Consider the following 27970-nt stretch of genomic DNA (forward strand, 5'->3'; position numbering starts at 1 on the left):
GCTACAGAATGACTCTCATCTCCCCAATGTTCTTCTATCAAACCACTCTGGCCCCATGGAAAAAATCACGTCTACCATCTCCAGAGCTGCATAACAGTTCAAAGCAGAGGCTTCCTATGCCCTGGCTCACAGAAACAGAACGGGCAAGACAACGTCCTCATTATTTTCCCTTCTCTCCTTAAAGGAGGAAGAAAGGAAGTTAGAAAGTTTCGTGTTTTCAAAGCATTTTTTAAAACACTCCCAAAAATGCAAGGCCATGTTAAGAAAAAAAAAAAAAATACAGAGGTCATGTTTTGATGCCAAGAGGCCAACATTCATGAAAACTTGAGGCAGGGGGAGCTCTGAAAATCTGTCAAATATTGCTGTAAGATTTTAACTCTGAACAGTTGATACTTGGGAGTTTTATGATTGTCGTTAAGACACGTATTTTTCTCTCATATGAAAACTTGCTGCCTAGCAACTCGGGGCCAGCAAAGCTAAATCAAGAAGCATTTCAGCATTGAGGTTTGTTTTTTCTTTTAAAGATTTCTTTTTCCCATTAAATGACAAGCACACTCTATGACGGGAAGATCCCCTGGACTCGATCGAAAACAGTTTGAATACTACTCACTCAGCCTCTTTGCATTCAAGGATGACAGAGTCACCTGGAGAGTTCTAGGATGTATGCTGCTTTTGTGGCAACAGGAAGGGAGCCATGGGCTGTCCTCTGTCAAAAACATTCCAAATGTGGCTGCTGCTGGGACCCCAAGTTGAGACTAAAAGGGGATTCCATTCCACACTGCACTGAGAACAGGGATGCGTCCTCCTTTGTTTGCAACCTTCTAAGTTTTGCCAAAGATAGGCAGACACAAATCAGAAAGTTGGTTGCAAAGTTAACAAGAATAATTCAATATAGTCTAATATGCCTAACTTAATATTTTGGAGATCACCTTAGATACCTGATGAGAAACACAATCATCCCCCAGTTGTGGAAGATTGGTTCCAAGAACCCTACAGGTACCAAAATTCACAGATGTTGAAGCCCCTTATATATAAAATGTCATAGTATTTTCACAGAGTTTATGCACATCCTCCTGCAGACTTATATCCTCTCTAGATTACTTATAATACCTAATACAAAGTAAATGCTACACAAATAGCTGTTATTCTATATTGTTCAGGGAATAATAAGAAAGGCTGCACATGTTCAGTACAGATGCAGTTTCTTTCCCCTGGTAGTCACTTGGCTCCATAGATATGGAAACTGTGCTTCCCCCCTTGTCACCTTTCTCTTCTGCTATTCTGTGATTGGAGGACATAGACTAATGGAGGACTTTGTAATACATACTGGCAACAGGGGTCATTCAAACTATTCTGAAAAAACCTCTGGAAAGGACACAGACATCAGCCTTCTCCACAAAGCATGATCATCTCAAATGACCCTCCATCTTCAAGCCACGAAAAATGTGACCCTGGGAGGATCCCCATGTCAAAAGCCAAAATGCTTATTTTGACAAAATTAGAAGAATCCTCATCAAGAGAAAGTTTCATGTGAATAAAATGTAATTGTCTCTTGGCACCCTGTGGTCCAGAGAAACTGTAGTACTCAATGGATAGTACTGAACAAATATCATGACCTCCTGACCATCAGAAAATCACAGAAAAAATCAGGGTAAATAGAAATGCCACAGAAGGCTAAGGCTGATCCAAAGTATGCTGCTTTGCAAGTCATGCTGAAAAGCCAACTGAAACTCCCAATGGGATCAACACAATGTAGATTAAAATTGCATTAGCGTATAAAGTGATTTGGTTGAGAGTAACATTATATACCTTACTTTATATGAGTTGCCCATTTTTTATATTAACATAAAATAACATTAAAAGAAAACCACCCTGATATATTTTGATAGTTCTCAAAAGCTCTTCAGAATCTTCAAAGGCCCTTGGGGAGTAGGATCGAGGAGAAAGAAGAGGAAGAGTCCCATTATAAATCTAATATGTAACATTAAAGTATAAAATATGAGAATGAACCCACATATTTTTATATGTGTGTATATGTACATATATGTGTGTGTGTGTGTGCATGTGAGCACACACACAATTATATAGACCCTATGACTCCTGAGAGGGTTTGTTACCTTTTAACTAAGTTCCTTTAAAGAGGTCCCCCTCCCCAGATGTGAGCTGCTGTATTTCACCACATAATTGATATAGATTTTATGGTAAATTGGTCTGCCAAAAAGTGGGTGCAACCATCATGTGAAGCTTTTTAGTTTTAATGTGTTGGTATTACTTTAAAAATCATTTCTTACAAAACTGTCTTTGGTGCAATATTGGGGTGCACAGAGTACTCACGAATATACATTTATGCAGCACAAAGGATTATGCAAGTGAGTGAAGGTAGCCAGTTCACTACAGGGTTAGCTGGAGGTGAAGCTCAGAGGCACAGCACTTGCCCAACATGCACAAGGCCCTAGATTCACTTCTCAGCACCACAAAGAGTTTTTAAAAGCTTCTCTAGACCATGAGAGTGCCGAGTGAGCTGCACACAACTCAGGTGCAGGCACCAGGGGTCCTGCCCGGTCCTTCCCGTCCACATCAGTTCTGACTTCTCCTCCCACAGTATTCTTGGGGTGGGGTGGGGGTTCTGGGGCATTCTTCTGTCTCTGTCATGAGAATCTTGTACTGCCAGCCATTCTTCAGCACTATAGCTATAGGAGCTGACATCACTCTTGCTCTCAACAGATATTCCACTCCAGAGGAGCTCACACCTCCAGCTGGTCCTCACCCTCCCCTCTGGTGGGCAGAGACAAGCGTCCTTGACAACACCCCTAGCAACCCTGACACTGATGGGGTCTTCCAGCTCTTCTTTCAGCACTAATACAACTTCCTGGTTTTCAAGAATATTGTTCTTATCCTAGTGTTAAAGAGCAAACTCTAAGTTAGGCCATTTCAGTTCCAACCCAAATATTGCCACTTTCTAGCTGTGTGCTCACAGGTGAACTTATCTCTCACCTGTACAAAGGAACAACGTAAGCATTTTGCACTTATATAGGGATGCTGTCACATATTGATTCAAGGGGGGTTTTATGTCTTTAATATGCATTTTAAGTTTATTTGTACGTCAACAAAAACATCCAGCCCCTGTATGGTTGTACAAGATGAACACTCTATAGTAATCCAAAAGCATGTAGTGTCATAAGAATCCAGTACGTGCTTTCTCAGGCCAACCTCATGTCTTGGGCTACATCCTATATATTACATCTTTTATCCCTAAAATTCTCTTAATAAATTTGCATCCCACATCTCCCACTGTCTATTGGGCTTATGTTACTGGACATACAGATAATTGAAATTTATTGTTACAATTTAAAATTTATTCCTACCACAAAACTTCTTTTTCTTCCTTTTATTAAAGGTGCACCAATATTCTTCCAGGAATTTTTTTTTTTTTTTTTTAATTTGGTATGTTACAAGTCTACATATTGCTGGGATCATTGCTGCACATTCCTACAGGCACACAACTTAACAATACCATTTGACCAATATCAGTCCTTAGTCCTGAATTCTTACAATACTTTCCTCAGAGAACACTCACAAATCAATCCCTGGATACCCCTATCCTCCTGACCAGGGCAGGCCCTGACTGACTTTTCTTCTGGTGTTTCATTCTACTTCTTGCTATTGCAAACCCTGTTCTCAGATTAAGCTACCTGAAGCAGTTTACTTGAAAACCGTGAATGGTCCTAGTACCTGTGAAATGAAAAGCAAAAGTCCTAAGTGGCATTCTCAACCTCCTCCACCGCCCCGAATCTCTTTCCAACCTCATACTGTGCCATCGCCCAAGTTCCAACAAGAGCTGTGTTCCCAGAACATACGCCTCCTCGCTGGGCTTCTGACTACATGATCTCCCGTACCTGAAATGTCCTCTTAACACATCTCCACCTGTTCAAACTCCACTCTAAACCTATTCAAACCACCTACTCAGGGAAACTTTCCAGATTCCCCTTAGTTGGACATAAACTCTCCCCCCTAAAATCCCATCTCTCTAAGAACACCGAGTTTCCACCACAGTGTAGCTCCTTTTGGACATTTCTTCTTTCCCTTACTAGGACTCATGGTATCATTTCTCCCAAATCTCACATCACATCTGACTCACAGCAGGCATGCAGGAAGAAAGGCTCTGAATTAATGCATAACAAGTTCATTTTGCAAAACTTGTGCAAAACTCACCAACTTCAAGGCACAACACCAAATTGAGGAGCCTCGGAAAGTTTACAGTACCCTTTCCACCTGGGAAACACAATTTTCTGGTTTGCAAGGTTAGAAAGACCTTGATTTTTTTTTGGCTCATAAACACTTCTTTTAAAACAACATCTTAATGTATCGCATGTCCATGAAGCCAAAACATATGGTGTAAGTTTCCTATCAAGTACATATGGATTTTATAAAAAAAAAAAAAAAAAAAAAAAAAAAAAAAAAAATGGCAAAGAGACTAAGAGAGAAATGGTGATCTCCAAAGTAGATTAACTAGGGGTCTGACTAACTCTCAAATTCAGCTAGAGCTCTCCTGCTTTAATTATATGAAGTTTCCTCTTTGCTTTTGGGACTCTCCTAGAATGGATGTTTTTCACATTCCCAGGGAGGGCGAATAAATAATGGAGGAAAAGAAAACAGCTCTCTCATCCTTTCTCCTGTCCAGTATCCCTTGGGTTTCTGCTCCTCTTCCATTATTATCTCTTCCTTCCTCACAAGACTATTCTTTTAGACTTGCCTATCCCCACTCTGTTTACCCCCCTTGCTTCCAAACATTTACTCAGAGGAGCTCTATCCCTCCTCACTGCTTTGGAGTCAAAAATAAGATCCTGGGCAGGTATCTGTGTGTCAGGTGTTGGGGAAACCTGTGGCTCATGTACACACACACGTCCACAGAGTTTATAAGAACAACTCCTCTTGTCAGCAGAAATGTTCCTCCTCAGAGCAGAGCCTGGACTCTAATATAAAGTCCAGCTGAGCAAGAACAGAGCTAGGAATGGAACTGTACGAGGGAAAATGGGAGAGAAAAGGAGAGGTGATGGCAGAGTTCAGTTCTTAGAATTCACTCCACTCCGCCCTCCACCGCCAGCCACTGCTGTTTCCAGGCCTCAATCCACGCATACCATGGAGAACCAGAAACCCAATCCTCACTGCCTCCCTTCTCAACTGGAAGCCGGTGCTGAGGTTGGTGGTGGTGTGGTCACAGCATCGGTCCAGTCTCAAAAAACAGAAAGAAAACAAAGCCCTCTACTCAGTTCTAGAAAGTTCCATCTCAGAGCTGGGACACTTCCATCTGCTATGACTATGCTACTGGCTGACTGGTTCTACCCGGAAGTTCATGTAAGATTTGCTTAAAAAAAAAAAAATGGCAAAGAGAGAGAAATGGTGATCTCCAAAGCAGATTAATTAGGGGTCTGTACCGCTTACCTCCCAGCAGAAAAATCATGCGTTTTTCCCTCAGCTTCAGATAAGGGAAGATAACAGGAAGCTATAGCATGACATGGCGTCCCTCTTTCCTAAGAGCAAGACTTCACAGCTACGATCCATCAAAGTTCCCTTAATTAGGATTTAACCAAATGATAGTTGAAACTGAACATGGTATCAAAGCTTGTAGTCTATTTCTTTTTTGAAAAATGAACCATAGCCATCTCCCCATGAGCTGTCTGGACGGTGCAGTGCACACTAATGAGGTTTAATGACAGTGTGACAGGACCATAAATGGAGGCATCAATTCCCCACCACCGGCTACCAAAAATAAAAAAAAAAAAAAACTACCTACACACATTTAAAAACCAAGCTGCTTTGAATATACTGGTAAAGAGACTCACCAAACTGGGTTTCCAGCTTAACTTTTCAGTGGAAAGCAATGTTCACACAAGCTGGAAATGCTCCAGCAAAAGCAACAAAGACCCAAGAGATGCTCCCATGATGCTTTGCTCAAAGGAACTACATCTGCATTTGCCTGTCTCTCCCAATCCTCCAACTCTCTCAAAATGTACTGAATGCATTATTAGCTCATGCAATAAATATTCACTGAGCCCCCGACACACACAAGGTGCTATTGTTAAGTATACAAAAAGATCTCCTCCGCCCTCAACAATGCAGCAGGGAGAAACAGAATACAACTAAGAAAGCAAGTTCTATAGTTTTTGTTGTTCTTGTTGTCGGTACTGGGAATTGATCTCAGGGGCACTCAACCACTGAGCCACGCCCCGAGCCCTATTTTGTATTTTATTTAGAGACAGGGTCTCACTGAGTAGCTTAGTGCCTTTCCGTTGCTGAGGCTGGCTTTGAACTGCAAGTTATATAGTTTATTTGGCTAGAGTTATGGGATACCAATCCCAAAACACAGTCATCACCCCAGCTCTGACAGGCTTCCCAACAGGGGCTGTGACTTCATCTCTCCACGCTGGCACCTGTTACTTATTTGGCATACAATACAACCTCAATTTTTTAAAATCCTCTCAATACACAAATGATTGAACAAGTTTCTTCAGAATAATTCCCTATAAAAAAAGTTACTGGAATGGTGCTGAACAAAATGAGAGAAAAAAAAAATTCAGAAGTTCCTAAAAGACTCTGTTTTTAAAAATTATGTACTGGCGAAAAGATGGCGGCGAGGGGAGTGCATTGCCCCCGTGTGCTGCTTCACTGTGTGGGAGTATGACAAGTCAGGACGGCTAAAGGATATCTTGTTAGGAATTTCCAGCAATAGTGGGGTGCTCCGGAACCTGGAGGAAGGATTTCCATCGCACAAGGATCGGCTACGGGGACTCAAATGCGAGAGGTTTGTCGCACGGAGGGTCACACTGCTTATTCAGCAAATCGCCCCGCGGCTAGAGTCTGCAGCGCGCGCTGGGAAACGAGGAGATAGCGACGCAGGGATACAGCGCTGCAGTTTCTGCCAGCTGCGCAAGCACCGTACTCAGGGCTGAATTCTGGGTTCGAGACGGGGGAAGGAAGCGGTCCATCTCGGTTCTCCACACCGGTCAGACCACAGAGGAGGCCAGCAGCCACCATGTTGGACAGCTGACGTCACCATCCCTGTTTTCGACTGACCGCAGCTCATTCAGCCATAGAACAGGTAATTTCAGGCTGCCATTCGCCTGCGGCTTGCAGACAGATTGCTAGGGTTCAGTGCCTGGGTGCTTCTTAGAACCTGATCTTATCGGAGCGAACACCAAGCGCGGGGCGGCCGAGTTCTGGCTCCCGGAACCGCCCTGGCCCAGGGCTGCGGAGCCTGCTTCTTGGACCCTGCTCCTATCAGAGCAAACACCAAGCACTAAGCGGCCGAATTCCGGCTCCCGGAACTGAGCCCACGGGGACTGCTTCTTGGAGCTTACACTTATAGGAGCTTACACCGAGCACGGAGCGGCCGAGTTCCGGCTCCCGGAACTTCCCTGGACCGGGGCTAGGAGCCCGCGGAAACTGCGTATCGGTCCGGGTCCTGCTGAGGGCCGGTCAGGACTCACCCGTTGCTTCGGTTGCCCGGCAAGAGGAACGAAATGCTGCCATTCGCATAGGATACCAACATGGCAGAGATCTGATGTCAGCAGAAAGCGGCGGAGGAGAGATCTTCATCAATACCAGCGGCGACAGAAACAGTTGGTCTCCTGGTAGGGGGGGTGAGGCACAGTCACCCGAGTCTCCTCAATTTGTCGTCGAGCCAGAGGGGAGGAGCCAGGCCGCCGCCAGCGCCCGGAGCAGGCCCAGCGGCTCACCAGCGTGGTGACCGCGTGACCCCAATTGGAGAGGGGGCGAGCAGAGCCGCCACCCACACCCACAAGGTGGGCAGACCCGCGACCCAGTGGTACATGGGCGTGGTAGGAGGGGCAAGGCAGAGCCGCCGCCCGTGCTTGCAAGGTAAACAGACCTGTGACAGCCTGGCAGGTCAGGCCCAGTGGCCTGCCAGTGTGGTACACACGTCACCCCAACTGGAGTAGGGGCAGAGCAGATCCTTCTCCCACGCCCGGATCAGGCCCTGCCGGTGTGATGGCCATGTGACCCCAATTGGAGTGGGGGCGGAGCGGAACCGCCACCCGTGACCGCAGGGTGAGCAGACCTGTGACCAACCTGCAGATCAGGCCCAGGGGTCCGCAGGCGTGGTAGGAGGGGCAGGGCAGATCCGCCGCCCGCGCCTCCAAGATAGGCAGACCTGCGACAGACCGGCGGATCAGGCCCAGGAGCCTGCCGGCGTGGTACACACACCACCCTAATTGGACTAGGGGCAGAGCAGAGTCGCCGCCCGTGCCAGGAACAGGCCCAGCGTCCTGCAGGCGGGGTAGTCACGACACCCCAATTGGAGTAGGGGCAGAGCAGAGCCTCCACCCGTGCCCGAAAGGTGGGAAGATCTGCGACCGACCAGAGGGACAGGCCCAGTGGCCTGCCGGTATGACAGACACGTCACCCCATTTGGAGTAGGGGCAGAGTAGAGCCGCCGACCGAGCCTGCAGGGTAGGCAAACCTGCAACAGACCGGAGGATCAGGCCCTGTGGCCTGCCAGCGTGGTACACTCGTCACCCCAATTGGAGTAGGGGCAGAACAGAGCCGCCGCCAGCGCCCAGAACAGGCCCAGTGACCTGCCGACATGGTAGCCACGACACCCCAATTGGAATAAGGAGAGAGCAGAGCAGCCGCCCGCGCCTGCAGGAAAGATACGCAAGCAGTATGAAAAGACAAGGAAAGAAAGGACCACAAGCAATGCAGGTCAACGCAACTTTAGAAGAGGTAACAGCTGCAGCAGATGGAATGTCAGATAAAGAATTCAGGATATACATGCTTCAGATGATCTGGAGTATCAAGGAAGACATTAAACAGCAAAATCAGACAATGAAAGATCACTTCGACAATGAATTACGCAAACAAATCCAGGAAGCAAAGGATCAACTATACAGGGAGATAGAGGTTATAAAAAACAAACAGAAATCCTAGAAATGCAGGAAGCAATAAACCAACTTAAAAACTCAATGGAGAATACTACCAGCAGAGTAGAACACTTAGAAGATAGAACGTCAGACAATGAAGACAAAGTATTTCAACTGGAAAAGAACATAGACAGCTCAGCAAGACTGTTAAGAAACCATGAGCAGAATATCCAAGAAATATGGGATAACATTAAGAGACCAAACTTAAGAGTCATTGGGATACAGGAAGGTACAGAGCTCCAAACCAAAGGAATGAGCAATCTATTCAATGAAATAATACGAGAAAACTTCCCAGACTTGAAGAATGAGACAGAATCCCAAATCCTAGAAGCCTACAGGACGCCGAATGTGCAAAATCATAAGAGACCCACACCTAGACACATTATAATGAAGATGCCCAACATACAGAATAAGGAGAGAATTTTAAAAGCTACAAGAGAAAGGAAGCAGATTACATTTAGGGGTAAGCCAATCAGGATAACAGCTGATCTTTCAACACAGACTCTGAAAGCTAGAAGATCCTGGAATAACATATTTCAAACGCTGAAAGAAAATGGGTTCCAACCAAGAATTGTGTTTCCAGCGAAATTAAGCTTCAGGATGGAAGATGAAATTAAAACCTTCCACGATAAACAAAAGTTAAAAGAATTTGCAGCTAGAAAACCATCTCTTCAAAACATCCTCGGCAAAACATTACAGGAAGAGGAAATGGAAAATAACAATGAAAACCAACAGTGGGAGGTAGGACAGTAAAGGCGGGGAAAATAATCAAAGAGGAAAACAAAACATGTTTAGTAACAGAAATAAACAAATATGGCTGGAAGAACAACCCATATCTCAATAATAACCCTAAATGTTAATGGCTTAAACTCACCAATTAAGAGACACAGGCTAGTAGAATGGATCACAAAACAAGACCCAACAATATGCTGCCTACAGGAGACGCATTTGATAGGAAAAGACATACATAGGCTGAAGGTGAAAGGTTGGGAAAAATCATATCACTCATATGGACTTCGGAAACAAGCAGGAGTGTCCATACTCATATCAAATAAAATAGATTTCAAGCCAAAGTTAATCAAAAGGGATAAAGAGGGACACTACATACTGCTTAAGGGAACCATACACCAACAAGACATAACAATCATAAATATTTATGCCCCAAACAATGGTGCAGCTATGTTCATCAAACAAACTCTTCTCAAGTTCAAGAGTCTAATAGACCACCATACCATAATCATGGGAGACTTCAACACACCTCTCTCGCCACTGGACAGATCTTCCAAACAAAAGTTGAATAAGGAAACTATAGAACTCAATAACACTATTAATAACCTAGAACTAATTGACATATATAGAGTATACCACCCAACATCAAGCAGTTAAACTTTTTTCTCAGCAGCACATGGATCCTTCTCAAAAATAGATCATATACTATGTCACAGGGCAACTCTTAGACAATATAAAGGAGTAGAGATAATACCATGCATCTTATCTGATCATAATGGAATGAAACTGAAAATCAACTATAAAAGAAGGAAGGAAAAAGCATACATCACTTGGAGAATGAACAATAGGTTACTGAATGATCAATGGGTTATAGAAGACATCAAGGAGGAAATTAAAAAATTCTTAGAGATAAATGAAAACACAGACACAACATATCAGAATCTATGGGACATATTGAAAGCAGTTCTAAGAGGAAAATTCAGTGCTTGGAGTTCATTGCTTAAAAAAAGAAAAAACCAACAAATAAATGATCTCATACTTCATCTCAAAATCCTTGAAAAAGAAGAGCAAAACAACAGCAAAAGTAGTAGAAGGCAAGAAATAATTAAAATCAGAGCTGAAATTAATGAAATCGAAACAAAAGAAACAATTGAAAAAATTGACAAAACTAAAAGTTGGTTCTTTGAAAAAATAAACAAAATCGACAGACCCTTAGCCATGCTAGCGAAAAGAAGAGAGAGAACTCAAATTACTAGCATACGGGATGAAAAAGGCAATATCACAACAGACACTTCAGAAATACAGAAGATAATCAAAAACTATTTTGAATCCTTATACTCCAATAAATTAGAAGATAGTGAAGGCATAGATAAATTTCTTAAGTCATATGATCTGCCCAGATTGAGTCAGGAGGATATAGAAAACCTAAACAGACCAATATCAATTGAGGAAATAGAAGAAACCATAAAAAGACTACCAACTAAGAAAAGCCCAGGACCGGATGGGTATACAGCAGAATTTTACAAAACCTTTAAAGAAGAACTAATACCAATACTTTTCAAGCTACTTCAGGAAATAGAAAAGGAGGGAGAACTTCCAAATTCATTCTATGAGGCCAACATCACCCTGATACCTAAACCAGACAAAGACACTTCAAAGAAAGAAAACTACAGACCAATATCTCTAATGAACCTAGATGCAAAAATCCTCAACAAAATTCTGGCGAATCGGATACAAAAACATATCAAAAAAATTGTGCACCATGATCAAGTAGGATTCATCCCTGGGATGCAAGGCTGGTTCAATATACGGAAATCAATAAATGTTATTCACCACATCAATAGACTTAAAAATAAGAACCATATGATCATCTCGATAGATGCGGAAAAAGCATTCGACAAAGTACAGCATCCCTTTATGTTCAAAACTCTAGAAAAACTAGGGATAACAGGAACATACCTCAATATTGTAAAAGCAATCTATGCTAAGCCTCAGGCTAGCATCATTCTGAATGGAGAAAAACTGAAGGCATTCCCTCTAAAATCTGGAACAAGACAGGGATGCCCTCTCTCTCCACTTCTGTTCAACATAGTTCTCGAAACACTGGCCAGAGCAATTAGACGAAAGAAATTAAAGGCATCAAAATAGGAAAAGAAGAACTTAAATTATCACTATTTGCAGATGATATGATTCTATACCTAGCAGACCCAAAAGGCTCTACAAAGAAACTATTAGAGCTAATAAATGAATTCAGCAAAGTGGCAGGATATAAAATCAACACGCATAAATCAAAGGCATTCCTGTATATCAGCGACAAATCCTCTGAAATGGAAATGAGGACAACCACTCCATTCAAAATATCTTCAAAAAAAAATAAAATACTTGGGAATCAACCTAACAAAAGAGGTGAAAGACTTATACAATGAAAACTACAGAACCCTAAAGAGAGAAATAGAAGATCTTAGAAGATGGAAAAATATACCCTGTTCATGGATAGGCAGAACTAACATCATCAAAATGGCGATATTACCAAAAGTTCTCTATAGGTTTAATGCAATGCCAATCAAAATCCCAACGGCATTTCTTGTAGAAATAGAGAAAGCTATCATGAAATTCATATGGAAAAATAAAAGACCCAGAATAGCAAAAACAATGCTAAGCAGGAAGTGTGAATCAGGCGGTATAGCGATACCAGACTTCAAACTATACTACAGAGCAATAGTAACAAAAACAGCATGGTACTGGTACCAAAAGAGGCGGGTGGACCAATGGTACAGAATAGAGGACACAGAAACCAATCCACAAAACTACAACTATCTTATATTTGATAAAGGGGCTAAAAGCATGCAATGGAGGAAGGATAGCATCTTCAACAAATGGTGCTGGGAAAACTGGAAATCCATTTGCAACAAAATGAAACTGAATCCCTTTCTCTCGCCATGCACAAAAGTGAATTCAAAATGGATCAAGGAGCTTGATATCAAATCAGAGACGCGCCGTCTGATAGAAGAAAAAGTTGGCTACGATCTACAGTCGGTGGGGTCGGGCTCCAAATTCCTCAATAGGACACCCATAGCACAAAAGTTAATAACTAGAATCAACAAATGGGACTTACTCAAACTAAAAAGTTTTTTCTCAGCAAAAGAAACAATAAGAGAGGTAAATAGGGAGCCTACACCCTGGGAACAAATCTTTACTCCTCACACTTCAGATAGAGCCCTAATATCCAGAGTATACAAAGAACTCAAAAAATTAGACAATAAGAGAACAAACAACCCAATCAACAAATGGGCCAAGGACCTGAACAGACACTTCTCAGAGGAGGACATACAGTCAATCAACAAGTACATGAAAAAATGCTCAACATCTCTAGCTGTCAGAGAAATGCAAATCAAAACCACCCTAAGATACCATCTCACTCCAGTAAGATTGGCAGCCATTAGGAAGTCAAACAACAACAAGTGCTGGCGAGGATGTGGGGAAAAGGGTACACTTGTACATTGCTGGTGGGACTGCAGATTGGTGCAGCCAATTTGGAAAGCAGTATGGAGATTTCTTGGAAAGCTGGGAATGGAGCCACCATTTGACCCAGCTATTCCCCTTCTTGGTCTATTCCCTAAAGACCTAAAAAGAGCATGCTACAGGGACACTGCTACATCGATGTTCATAGCAGCACAGTTCACAATAGCAAGACTGTGGAACCAACCTAGATGCCCTTCAATAGACGAATGGATAAAAAAAATGTGGCATTTATACACAATGGAGTATTACTCTGCATTAAAAAATGACAAAATCATAGAATTTGCAGGGAAATGGATGGCATTAGAGCAGATTATGCTAAGTGAAGCTAGCCAATCTCTAAAAAACAAATGCCAAATGTCTTCTTTGATATAAGGAGAGTAACTAAGATCAGATTAGGGACGAAGAGCAGGAGAAGAAGATTAACATTTAACAGGGATGAGAGGTGGGAGGGAAAGGGAGAGAGAAGGGAAATTGCATGGTAATGGAAGGAGACCCTCAGGGTTATAGAGTGGAGGGGGTAGAGACAGAAGAGGGGAGGGGAGGGGAGAGGTGGGGAGGGGGGAGGGTGGAGGATGGGAAAGGCAGCGGAGCACAACAGACACTAGTATGGCAATATGTAAATCAATGGATGTGTAACTGATGTGATTCTGCAATCTGTGTATGGGGTGAAGGTGGGAGTTCATAACCCACTTGAATCAAAGTGTGGAATATGATATGTCAAGAAATTTGTAATGTTTTGAACAACCCACAATAAAAAATTAAAAAAAAAATTATGTACTGCCTATACAGAAATGACAAGCGAGACAGCTCAGGTAAGAGTATTCATTTTCAACCCAGTCTCAACCGAGAGCCAACCAACTCAACAATGCAGGTGAACCCCCTTGAAATTACTAATGCAACTGACAGAATGGGGGAATGTGATGTGCTTTTATCTGGAAAGAGGGCTAGTAACTTTCATTAGCTTCTCAGAGGTCTGTCATCCCATGAAGATTAAGAAGTGCTGCCCTAAAGAATAAATGTATTTTGAAAACTACATGCATGCCTTTGGCCATAGAAAAAACACACGACTTTTAATCCACAGTTAGCCTCTTCATTTTTCTTATGAGGTGGAGGCTTTACTTAGAGGCAGGCAAATGGCAGTCCCTTTGAGCAAAGCACCAGGGGGAGCATCAGGTAGCCCCTCCTCCACATGTCCCTCCACAGACTGTCTTGCCCACACTTACTGACCCTGACAAAGGCCAGGCAGAGTCAGGACAGCAAGCCGCTCCTTCAGATTCTGAGTCCAAACCAAGCTCCCATGGGTCAAAATAACACCAGCAGATGTCACAGATGTCACACTCGGGTCTTGCTTTAACTACTGTGAACAAAAGCCTAAGGACCATGAGTGGAACCTTCCCCCATGTTCCAGACTGACAACACTCTCTCCTACGTTCTTATCAGAGAGAGAAGACGCTTCCTCCCCAGGGCAGCCATTCCCCTTGCTCTGCTTCCCATACTTGTAAGGAAGGTGAAAATCCAACAGCACAACACGCATGGCTGATACAACTATTGGAAAGTGTCCTCCAGGTGATTCCAGTGCTACTCCAGGGTTGAAAATTATGGGTCTAGAGAAGGTACCAGCAAGCGTGTTCTGTAAAGGGCCTGATAGTACATCTTTTTACCTGGTGGGCTATCCAGTCTCTGTTGTAACTATTCAATCCTGCTGATATGTCATCAGAGTAGCCACAGGTAATATGTAATTGAGGACAAAATAACAGTAATCTGGGAAAGGGATCACAGGGCAACAGTAACAAATAGTACTTTAAGCATTTCAAATGTCACACTATTCACAAGAGCTAAAATATGGAATCAACCCAGATGCTCTTCAATGGATTAACACAAAAAGAAAATGTGGTATATATACATACATACATGTGTGTGCACACGTGCACAAAGGAATACTATTCAATCATAAAAAGAATGAAATTCTGTCATTTGCAGCAACACGGTGGAACTGGAAGTCATTATGTGAAATGGAATAAGTCACACAGAGAAAGACAAACACCACATGTGCTCACTCAGTTGTGGAACCCAACAGGTCAATCCTGCAGAAGACAGAATGGATTAGTGGTCACCGGAAGCAGGGTGGGAAGGGAAAAAGAGAAAGGCAGGTGGGGGAAATAGGGCCCCAAAACTGAAGGAGAAAAGAGGAGTTACCTCTGGTTCTTCTCGAGTACAACAAGCCGACTGCAGATTAAAACCTCCTATGATATATTTCAAAATGGCTATAGAGTTTGAAATTCCCAACACATAAAAACTAATGCTTGAAGAGAAGGAAATGCTAATTACCCCGATTTGATTATTGTGTGTTGCATACATACACTGAATTACCATAATGCACCCCATAAAATGTACAAATATTATGTCACAATTTTTTTTTTTAAATCACACAGGGATATAGTGGGAGGAAGAGTGTATTCCAGAAGTTTCTGCTCACCCTGACATGAATCTCCTAATCCAAACCAAGTTCAGCCCCATCCCAGAACCACAGGAATGCATGCCCAATCCCCTTCCCGCCCCTGCAGATGTACTGCCTGCGCCTAAGTCAGGGTCCACCCTTCCCTGACTCCTCTCCCTTCACTTGAGATTCACAACATCTGGTCCAACCAGGAAGGTTTTTTGCAAGGCAAGGTGACTTTTAGGATGCAAACAGATGCTAGCCATGGCCAGTGGGTGTCAGGGGAGCCTGCTCCTCCACACTAGCTCTCAGGGATGCTCATGATCCATGTCATAGTTTAGATCTTGAATGTCGCTCAAACACCCAAGTGTTAAAGGTTTGGCCTCAGAGTGGTGCTACTGGGAGGTGCAGAACCTTCAAGAGGCAGAGCATGGTGGGAAGAAGCAGGGTAGGGGCATGTCTTGACAGGGGACAATAGATTCCCCAGACCGTCTTTCTGTTTTCCTGGCTACCATCAGGTGAGCAGCTCCCCGCCCCCCCCACAGCCTCCCAACATGAGGTCTGTGCTGCAACCATCCAACAGCCACATGGCCAGGCAACCATGGACCAAAACCCCTGAAACTGTGAGCCAAAGTAAAACTTTCCTCCTTATAATTCGATCGTCCCCAATATTTCTCACAGTGGCAGAGGCTAACACAATCCTCCTGCTGTCTCTCCTCCTTTCAACTTTTGGTCTTTTTCGAAGCCTCAAAGGCCCTAACTTGATCAAGAGTTTAGGAGTGCTATGACACAAAATTTCAGTGAGAAATTCAAGAACAGGCATGAAAGCAACAAAAGACCCTCAACAGCTCACAAACACGTTGCAGATATTCATCTCCATCTGGATTGCATGTTTCTCCACTAAACCAGGAAGGTGAGAGAAGACAAGCCCAGATTTATGGAATTCCATCAGAAGATGGACACTCAGTGAGAATTTTGTAGTATTAACAAAATTAAAGAAGACAGAGACAGAGAGGGGAACTCGAAGGGGCCAGCTGTACGTGACATGGTAAAAAGCTCCAAACAGGAATTCTCTTGAACAATTTTACCTTTTCATGATTTTCGATTAAGATTTCCACCACAATATTCTGAAACTTCAAGTCCATGATGGCAGCAACAGTCTCTTCCTGCGGCCTCATCAGAGTTGGTCCAAACACCACGCCTAAATTTGCCACGGTCATTAGATTCTGCTTGGAGTGATTTGAAACACTAATATTGAAGAAAGGGGGAAAAAGATCTGTGCTTCATTACACAGCAATAACTGTAGAACACACAGCATTCTGTCACTCTGTCTTCCTTAGAACAAGGGCTCCAATCACCCTCAGGACCAGCTCTGAACAATGGGATCCAGGATCTGACCACACCCTACAGGCTGAGGCTCCTGCCTGCTCTTCTGCTTTTCTCTGGCTCTCCTCTAGTCACAATGGCTTTCTAAGTAATTCTGTGTATATGCTAAGCTCATTTCCTCCAAAAATGTAGGACACCCACCTTTCCCTACATTGGTACCTCCTTGTTTCTAGGGACTACTGGACTGCACGGCACCTTGGTAAAAATCAGCTTCATGAGCAGGCGGAGCGGGAGCAGACATCCCTGCTCACTCTGGCAGCCTGGCATCATAGTGCAGTGAACAATATGGACAACTGTCCTCAGCAGTCCTGCTACTTTATTCAGGCCTCAAATCAAGGACTTCATTCTCAAATGAATGAATTCTTCTACAATAACCCTCTGTATAGTCTCACAATCAACATGTGTTCTCTCTTCCCTGAATTGTATGTTTATTGCCACTGATATCTGAAATAATTTTTTATTTTTATTGTTATGTTTGTCTATCCCCCTTAGAAAATTTTGTGAAGGTAGGGACTTCATCTATCTTGCTCAACTGTGTATTTATTGGCACCTGAAAAAGCCATTCAATAAATATACATTAACCAAATAAATGAGTGGCTATACATCAAGACCTCAAGTGAGCCATAATATCCTCTGGCCTTCAGTTTTATTTATGTAAAATAAAAATTCTGAAACAGTGTTCCTCGCCTTCCTCTGTAAAATTTTACAGTTATAGTGATCTGAGAGTCATTTATATTTGGGGAAAAAAGGGCTAATCCTCCACTGATTTACTGGATTTTGCTAGCTATTTAAAGAGTGTGGAAGAAAGAATGGACCCTATGAAATGACTCCCCATTACTGGATTAAACAAACTTAAGGACATGTTCAAACTCAGCTCGGGAGGCGTGAAACCAAGCTAACATTGCTAACGGATTTATAATCCCATTTCCAGAATCTGTATATGGGCAATATATAGCATTCTCCTCTTTCACTTCAAATCAAACCGAGAGTTGCTGGCAATGCTGCTAAGCAAATAATTATACAACTCCACGAAGGCATTGGATTTCACCATGCTAGTCCAAAACACACAGAGGGAGTCCAGCGCCCGGCCTGCCCTTTCCAGGTGTGGTCCCTGGTATTGTGTATACAGCCCCGGCTCCACCCGGGCCAAATCCAAGCACAGGGCCGAGCACCTACAGCCGCACACCCACAGCCGAGCAGAGAAAACTACAAGAAGAGCAAAGAGACTTACTTTGTTAAATGCTTCACCAAAATATCCAACATCTCTTTATTTTTCTCCGGTAGTTTGTGCACCAAGAAATGGATAGCGTTAACGCGAGATTCCGGGCTGCCACTTTCTTTACAAAGAAAGAAAAGAACAGTTAATGGAGTACTTGGAATCAAATATATTCCCCAAACCAATAATTCTAACAGCTCATCTGTTCACAGCCTAAAAACAGATTTTCACTCTATTTTGCCACCTTGAAGAGGAAAAAGATCTATTTCCCGCTATCCTTAATCTGCCGATGCCCTCCTCAGACACATGCCCCGGGCCCATAAGGCGATTTCCCTGCAGCTGCAACCAGTGCCTTTTCTGGGTTTAAGTAGAAGAACAGGGAGCCTCTCCCGCAGGCAGGTCACACTTCCAGTCCTGGGGTGCAAGTCGAATACCAGCAATGAAGAGGTTCCCCATTATGGGTTGAACTGCGTCCCCCACCCCCAAAGATGCTGGAGCTCTGACCCTTAACACTTCAAAGCGAGCGTCTCTGAAACTGAACTTGGGACTTATTTTAACCGGGTGTTTACACAGCCATGGAAACACCTGTATGCGTACACAAGGTAAAAGTGTGGGCTCACAATGCCCTAGAGACGCGTGGCATGGCGAGCCACACACATGCCCACCCAGGGAAGCACCAGGGTGCGTGAGGAGGTGCAGGGCGAGGGGAGGAGCAGGAAAAAGCCGTGATGGAGGTTCCTGCAGGAAGGAACTCAGCCAGGCGGTGTAAGCAGGCTCAGAGTCAGCTAGTTGAGATGACTTCAGTGGGCTCTGGGGCAAAGGAGCTATTCCTGCTTGTCTGGTACCTGGCCCTGGGGTGATGGGGGGTGTTTATTGTTACATTTTTTTTTTCAAACCCTGATACCTTTGTGTTTTTAATTTTTCTGATGATAAAAATTAAATATCTTCTCTGTAAAATTTTAGACAACAGAGTACTGGCTTGCACAGAGAGAGCTCACTGAAGGAGGGATGGGAGGTGGAGGGTCCCATGCAAAAAGAGTGCCGGGGTTACCATCTCTAGGAATGAGCTAGCTCTGGCTATCTCCCAGGGTCACGATGCCCAGATTCCAAAATATCACAGTTATAAGCCACACTTAAATAGTGGTCTTATCCGAAAATAGTCCTTAGAGATATCAGTTAAGATGACATCATAATGGGGCAGGGCAGGGTCCCTTAACTCCATAAGACCAGTGTCCTTATACAAAAACAAAGAGGCGGGGTGGGGATGTGCCTCAGTGGTAGCATGCTTGCCTAGCATGTGTGAGGCACTGGGTCCAATTCTCAGCACCACATATAAATAATTTTAAAAAGGTCCATTGACAACTAAAAATATTAAAAGAAAAGAAAGAAAACAAAGAGGGAAGATGGACAAGTGGGGAAGTTGGGGGGGGGGACATCACTAACAGCAGAGGCAGTGATCAGTGTGGGCCTCTTCAAGCAGAGGCACACTGAGGGTGCAGGAAGGATCCTCCCCTCCAACTCCGAAAGGAACAAATCTTAATTCAGATTTTTAGTTCCCAGTATTGCAACAGAATAAATTGCTGTTTAAGCCACTTAGCTTGTGGTACTTCTGCGACAGCAGCCCTGGGAAACCAACATATTCCCTTTACCCCTTGAACTTGAGAATTACCTGTGGCTCTGATTAACACTGTACCCAATTAACTTTATTATGTAGCTGCTTGGGAAATTATCAAACAAATCAAGACAAGGCTCGTTACTGAAGAATACGCTAGAGTTTTCAGGAGTGGCAAAGAAGAGATAGAAAAGAATTAGGGACTCTGTTTATTGTTACTTTTTTTGTTTTTCAAACCCTGATACCTTTGTGTTTTTAATTTTTCTGATAAAAATTAAATATATTCTCTGTAAAGTTTTAGACAACAGAAAATAGAGACAACTAAAAATCACTGAAACTCCAATATACAAGAAATAATGCAAGATCAGACTATAAAAAAAACTTATACAAATCAACCAGAAGGGGGGGGGGTGAATCTCAAAATAAAAACAAGCAAAGGACCAGCGCAGGGATTTTCAAAGATTTATGTTATGATTACATATGAAAATAGACTCAACCTCTATGAGACACACAGAAATTAAATCCACAACAAGAGACTGACACTCACCCACCAGAAGAGCTTTGAGTACCAAGTGGGACCTGGGGGGACCCAAACTTTCATATACTCACTAGCTGTGGCTTTGGCCCCTGGTGCTGGGGCTGGAACCCAGGGCTTGCACAGGCTAAGCCAGCTCTCCTACACTGAGCAACACACCCCAGCTGTAGAGGGGAATAATTTACAACCACTCTGGAGACATGGTTGGCAGATCTGCTAAAGCTGAACAAACATACACCCTAAGATCTAAGAATTCCACTCATAGATACACAACCGGAGACACGCACACAAGTATTCAATAAAAGGCACACGCTAGAATATTTGTAGCCACACTCTTTGTGATAGCCCCAAAGTGGAAATGACCCAGATGTCCATTAAAAGTAGAACTGATCGATATTTTGTGCTATGTCCATACCAGGGAATGGAATATCTGCTTCTCACAATGTGGATGAAGCCCACGAGATGAGTCCAAAAAGTCAGACGTATCAGAATGTGTTTCTATCAGATTCCAGATACGCAAAGTGCTAATGCAGCAACCCAAGGTGTCTGTAGTCAAAGGACAGCCACACCTCATAAGGTGGACAGTGACCACATGGGTATGAGAAGGGCTTCTGAGGTCCTGATAATGTTTGATTTCTTGACCTGTAAGCTGTTCACAGGGGCACCTTCCCTTGGTGAAAATTCATTAGCGGTGTGTTTCTTTGTGCACACTGATTTTATGTTTCAACAAGTCAAGTTCACTTGAACTCAAGTTCCCCATAATAGATCTCATTGTAAAATGAGCTGGTGGGTTTTAGGTCTAATCCTTTCAGAGTTTTCCTCCCTTTACTTGGAATGAAATGTTTGAACAGCCTATTTCATTTAACAGAGCATGGACAACTTTCCATGTCATTAAACTGAGCGCCACACCGTCAATCTTATGAAATGCACATTGCTTCCAATGTTGGTAAAGTTAACTCTGTCCAGTTTACACTCCCAGTAACACTGCTGGAGAGTGAAGAATGAGATTTACAAGAAGACACTGAGAAAGTCGTCTCTAAAAGCAAAGGAACAAAAAGGCTAAAGCTAAAAAGCATGGTTGTGATGAGGCAGAACAGGAATCATCAAGTCGTACTACCTAACAAACAAACAAAAAAAAGCTTTTACAGAGACTAAAATTATCACTGAAAACAAAAGCACAACTGTCTCAAGAGTTACGTGATAAATTACAACCCAGTTCTAAACCTGGAGTTAAAACCAAGAAACCAAGTTAAAACCTCATCAGTGTTGGAAAAAAACAAAAACACAACAATTTCAATTCACAGTTTTGATCTTCAAAAAATAAAATCCAAGCATAAACTCCACAAAACAGCCAAGAATTCCAAGGGCAAAAAGGAAAACCAACAAGGATAAGAATTTTGTATTTCAAAACTTAAAAATTTTTGAAAAGTTTGTATACTGAAAAGCTACTTTTAACTCAGAAGATTTAAAAAAAAAAAGACTGTTTCTTGACATTAAAATCATTTTTTCCCAGTGAAAATCTAGTTTTAATATGTTAGCATTACTTACTCAAACACAAGCTAGAGAAATAGTTTTCCACCCTCTAGGGATAAGGTTCTTCATTTCTAAAAATAGAATTCCTTCTGAAAAACAGTCAAAACTTCCACTTTCTTCCTTGAGTCCCTCTCCCACTAGCCAGCCCATCCCATCTCTTCTGCAATCACACTTGAATTTTTTTCCCAAGTTTGCTTTTTCCCCTTTTTTCTTTTAAAAAAAAAATCAATAAAGCTTTTAAAATAAAACTATTTTTTCTCTATATTGTTTTATTTTGGTATTAATCAGAGCTTTGTATTAACATACATTTCTATATGACTATAGAATAACTTTAAGGTTTCCAAAAAATTTTCTTCTTCTTCTAATATTAGTTGTCATCAGTTGCTTATACTACATATATATTCAATTGGTACTAGTTGACAAAGAATAAAAGGCATAACTTCTTTTTTAAAAAAAATTTGGTATACCTGGTTAATCACACACCAGATTCTTGAAATATGCCAGGGAATTAGGAGTTTACTATAATAGAAAAAAGGCATTTTAATTGTGAAACTACACATCAGCATCCATCACATTTTAGTGTCTATTTGCTTATGGTGCTGTGGCAATGAGACCAAAAAGAACAATCAACTTACCGGAGCTTATCAAAGACACACAGGTAGATAAATGTTATTTTAATATTTAAACACAATACATCAATAATACTATAATTTAAGAAAAGCATTAGCAAAACCACCCCCAGCACTTTCCAAGGGACTAGGGGCTTTAGACAACAGACATCCAGTGCTCTAATTCTTCTATGGGTTCCCCTTCTACTGTGACATAAATACACCAGATTGAGGGATGTCAACACCCCCAAAAGTCAATTACTTTAATTTCCAGGCTTCCGAATCCTTCCCTACCTAGAGCCCACATGACCCTGTCTTACTGGTAAACCTGCATGGGGAGCAAGGATAGAAATTCTGGCTGAGCAAAAGCCTATGTACTGGATCCTACAATAGTCATGTTTCTTGTCAGAAATGGCCCTAAGAACTTGGTGATTATGATTATGCTTCCCACCTAACTTGACTACAGGAAGAAAACGTACTGAACACAGCAACACAAACATTCTGGTTTGAGAGACAATTGAGAAATTATTTCTATAATCCAACATCAGGTACCCAGGCTTCAGCTGTCATTCTTGTGCTAATCAAATGTTGGGTCCAACCCAGAAGCATGGGTCCATCCATGGTTATCAAAATGACGTGTGAAGGACTCTGTGCCCTCAGACCAAGAGTTACAACATTCTCAAAGGTAATAAGCATCATGCAGTAAGACATACAGGCAGATGCCTGCTGCCTTCCAAGGGTGGACACAATTTGATTTTCTGCACTTTTGTCTTGTGAATTTCTATACCAAAAGCTCAGGACAGTATCTCGCAAGATGGATGGATGTCTCTACTTCCTTTAAGCAATCTTAATGAACTCAGCTACTAGTTCAAATCTTTGAATCTTCTTAAAGGAAAAAAAAGTTGACTTCCAATGCATTTAATATTGAATCATGGGTTGACTTTTCTTAGAACAAGATACAAAATACTTGGCCTTTTGTGATGACGACACAGATCACAGTTTTCTATGATGACCTTGTAGATTTAACTCAGAGGTTCTCAACAGAAAACCATAAGAAAGAGATGTGAGAAAAGGAAGGGACCCAGGAGAAACCTTCAGAACTCACAGCAGGCAGGGAGAAGAGAGATCTCAATACCACAGAACAGATGGAAACCAGCGCACATGACTGAAAAGAATCAAAAATTAGTTTCCATGCTGGTGTGAGAGGCGGTAACAAAGACTGGTAATGTCGGTAATTTTAGCAATCAGCTCAGTTAACAGACATTTTAGCAAAACAAGGTAAGCTATGCCATCCTTAATGGAAAATGATAGCATAACCACAATTCCAATTATCCAACAATATTCAAAAGGGGGAGACTAATTTTGGCCATCTGATTTCTGTAACTGTTTTATTCAATACTTGGAAGTACACATGCAAAAGATTAGAGATCTGCTCCTTCACTCCTAAGAGACACTGAATACAGAGGAGGGTTCTCGGAGATGAAAATAAAGCAGTGCCCTGGAAACATTGAACCCTAAAAGAAACCCATTTAGTACATGTGCTTTTTCTCACTAAATAAAGTTACTACAGGTCCTGTTCCAACCACGACTGCACTTAGGTGCAAATCCATGCCAATAACCACAGTAGCTCCAGTATGCCTTTGCGACAGTCCCGTGATTCAAATCATCATGAAGGCTCTTACAGCCTTGCCACAAATGGGAAACCAAGCAGATGGACATCCAGCAGATGATGAGGCCTTTTGCATCCACACAATTCTTCGCACCACATAGTTCAAATATGCCTTCATCATCTTCTACCACCATGGTCCTCGATACCTTGTTAAAAAAAGTTCCTCAGAGGTAGGAACTGTCTCAACTGGCAAAATCTGACATCAGAATTTCCAACATGCTGCGTCAGGCTATGGGCATGATAATACTCCTGACACTCACTTGTGGCAATTTAGACCTTTATTCTGTAATCACTTTATCTTTCCCCAAATCTCAAAGGATTTGAGATGAAAGCTGGCACTCTTGTGCCTTTTCCAGTCTCTAAGGCGAACAACATGAAATGATTGTCCTCCAACTAAGTTTAATTTCTCTTTTCCTAGTTTGCCAAAAATGCCACAGGGAAGAAATCAAAATAACTAAGCATTTGCTTGAGTTTTTGCCAAGAAAATTTCCCCCACTTCCTTGATCGCACAAATTTTGGGGCGGGGAGATCTCCTTCCATGTGAAAACAAAGCTGAATCGAACCACATTTTTGCCTTTTCCAAAAGCCTAATGCACATGTGTAGTCTAATGGAGCCTACACATTGCTTCTTTCTGCAACGTACTAAGAACCTTTGCACTGGCTGGAGCCGAGACCTCACAAGAAGATAACATTTAAAGCCATGTTCGGGCAGTGGTAACATGGACCCAAAGGGATTGCTCTAAGTTTTTCAACAGATTAAACTATGGACAACATCCAAGGGGAAAAAAAAATAAAAGGAAATGAAAATACAATTTCAGCTACTGTCAGTGCACCTGTGAAAACCAATACTGCAAAGTTTTGCCAGTGGAACTGGGGGTTTGAATTTTAAATAGTTTCCTATAATCTGGCAAAGTCACTTCACATGCCTCCATCTTCATTTCCTTAACTATTAAATACCTACCACCAGCACACTTCAGAAGAGGAGGATAATGAAACAGTGCCAAATATAAAAAGTGGGCTGTGTGATAACAGAAAACCAGAGAGCCCCGGGTGTCTGACTCACAAAATAAATTTGATCACAAATTAAAATTCCACCAACTACAGACCTTTCTCATTTAACATTTTATCACATACAATTCACTACCAAACACTGCTTGGGCTTCTGGCATTTTTTCATAATATTCTTTCTGTCTGTAATTTCCATCTGAATATCTAAGTGATGCCATCTCCCACCCACTAATCTCTCTGACCTCCCACAGGTTAAACACTTTTATGTTTCCACAGAATTTCATGCCATTATTGTATAATTCACGGTAGAATGAGAGAGGGAGAGGCCCCAGATCTTGCTACAGAAGTGACTCCTGGGGTTAAGAATTCTGTCATGGCTCTATATACCCAGACTCTGCCAGTATCTACCAGTGACTAACACACAATGAGCAATAATCAATGTCCATGAATGAATGAATGAATAAGATCATAGTCCTCTTTTTTACTTTCTTGCCAAAGGGGGGAGGGACAATCATTATTTAAAATGATTTTTTAGCATAGGACTCAATAACATTAATTTTTCATGATTAGCTTCAATTTAATCAAGTTCAATTTTTAGTCTGTAGAAACTATCAACCACAAAACTATGTCTCTGTACCCTACAAATTACTTACTGGCTGGAACAATGAAATCTCCATGTAACTCATAGGTCATGAGAGGTTCGGGAAGACTCCTGTATGAAAAAGAGTTCATAATTACCAAACAAATCCGAACAAGTCACCTGCCAGTTTATTTTTTATAAAAAAAGTGTTAAATCTGTTGCGCATTTCTTAGCTATCATACAAAACTTCCTTAGGGAATACCTTTACATATCAAAAAGATATATAAATCAAATGAAGCACTTTATTAACTCCTATTTGAACTATGCTATCAAAGCTTAAGCGACCGCAAATCGCTAAAAGGCCTAAGCACATAGCACTTCATCTCTAACCTTGGAAAGTATCTTTAGGAACATGTGGTTTTAGATTTGACTTCTTTTCACACACTGACATATTTAAAGTTAAACACTTTCTAACCAAATGTAAGCATATAATTTGAAAAATCATCTTTAAGATAGTAGCCAATGATACCACATACACACACAAATACATAGAAAAGCACTCGGATGCAGCTCTGTGGTAGAGCACTTGCCTAGCATTCATGAGTCCCTGGGTTCAAACCCCAGCACCACACACACAAAAAAAATTAATTTTTAAAATTACATAGAAAAGATCAAATAAACCAAATCCTCTTCTCTCTCAAGTATCTCCATTTTTAAAAAGTCAGGATTTTTGAAAATTCACTATGCCTATGTAATAATGAAAGAGAATCATGAAATAAGGTTAGTGACTTTGTAGTTTATGCCTATAAAATTAAACTGATGGCAACTTTAAAAATATACACATTTTAATTTAAAAAAAAAAAATTAAATGGTAGTATATTAGATCCCAGGATCAACAGAATGCTACAGTTCATTCGACCTGCTAATGTCTTAAATTTTATAATGTCAACTTTATGAAAAGTCAAGGAATACTTCAACAAGTATCAATCTGCATCGTTTTTCTGCAGGGCAACCTGGCAAGACATTAAGAACCTCAGAAAGATTGAAATCCTATAACCCAGAAATTCCTATTCAAATATTTTAAAAGAAAATCAAAGATGCACAGATGCACACACAAAAATTTAAACATATGCAAAAGCCAAGAATACTGCCAGGGATAAAGGTCATTTCATATTGATAAAAAGGTCAACTCATCAAGATGCTCCAACAAAACTAAATGTTCATGGATCAAACAGCTTCAACATACATCATGCAAAAACTGACAGAACTGCAATACAGATGACTCCACAACCACAACCTCTGTCTCAATAAGTGCTAGAACAAGCAGACAGAAAATCAGTCAGCATACACAGCCATCACCAACCTGACGCATCAGCATGCCCTTCACCTAAATGACACTGCGCCCAAAAGAGGGACACACACACCCAATGCACATGGATTATTCATTCGCCAAGATAGACCAAATTCTGGTCCATGAATCAATAAGTTTAAAGTGTTCAATTCAGGCAGAGCAAGTTCTTTCATGGAAATAAAAACTGAATTTATAAAATCAGTAACAAGAAGAGCTGAAAAACACCAAAGAAAGGGAGATTTGAAAGTATTTTGAACTAAATTAAAATACAGTCTATCAGAATCTTAGGGATGCCGATTAAGCTGTACTTTGGAGCACATGTATACTGTTAAACATCTACATTAGAAAAGACGACCTTAAACCACCAATGACTTTACCTTCTACCTGAAAGCAAGGGAGGAAAAAATGAATTAAAACCGAAGTAAGAAGAATAAAAATAATATTGACCAAAAAGAAAATCAGTGAAAACCAAAAATAGAGATGTTAATCCAAAACCAGTTACTTAAGATGATCAATAAAATTGGTAAATCTAACCCAAGTGACTAGGAAATAGAGAAAATATGAATAGCCAATGTCAAAAAGGAGAATGGTTAGCCTCTTCAACAAATGATGCTGGGAAAATTGGAAATTCATATGCAAAAAAACGAAATGAAATTCCTATCTCTCACCATGCACAAAACTCAACTCTCAGTGGATCAAAGACCTAGGAATTAAACCAGACACCCTGCATCTAACAGAAGAAAAAGTAGGCCCCAATGTCCATCATATCAGATTAGGCCCCTACTTCCTTAATAAGACTCCTATAGTGCAAGAATTAAGATCAAGAATTAATAAATGGGAGGGAT

At 41.7% G+C, this 27970-nt stretch overlaps 1 protein-coding gene across 3 annotated transcripts in view; it reads right to left on the bottom strand.

Annotated features, from left to right (window-relative positions):
- The window catches only part of Arhgap10 (Rho GTPase activating protein 10), a 298879-nt gene that overhangs the window by 87475 nt on the left and 183434 nt on the right, over positions 1-27970 (bottom strand). For all 3 annotated transcript variants that reach the window (XM_046459111.2, XM_058583937.1, XM_058583938.1), the window contains exons 16-18: positions 25848-25906; positions 18245-18350; positions 16716-16875 (exon numbers count right to left, since the gene is read on the bottom strand). In XM_046459111.2, the coding sequence (XP_046315067.1) occupies positions 16716-16875; positions 18245-18350; positions 25848-25906 (325 nt within the window). The remainder of the gene's footprint in view (positions 1-16715; positions 16876-18244; positions 18351-25847; positions 25907-27970) is intronic.

This window comes from Marmota monax, unplaced genomic scaffold (genome assembly GCF_021218885.2).
Source record: "Marmota monax isolate L192 unplaced genomic scaffold, Marmota_monax_Labrador192_F-V1.1 WCK01_AAM20220418_F8-fsc00002, whole genome shotgun sequence".
In the NCBI taxonomy this organism is placed as follows: Eukaryota; Metazoa; Chordata; class Mammalia; order Rodentia; family Sciuridae; genus Marmota; species Marmota monax.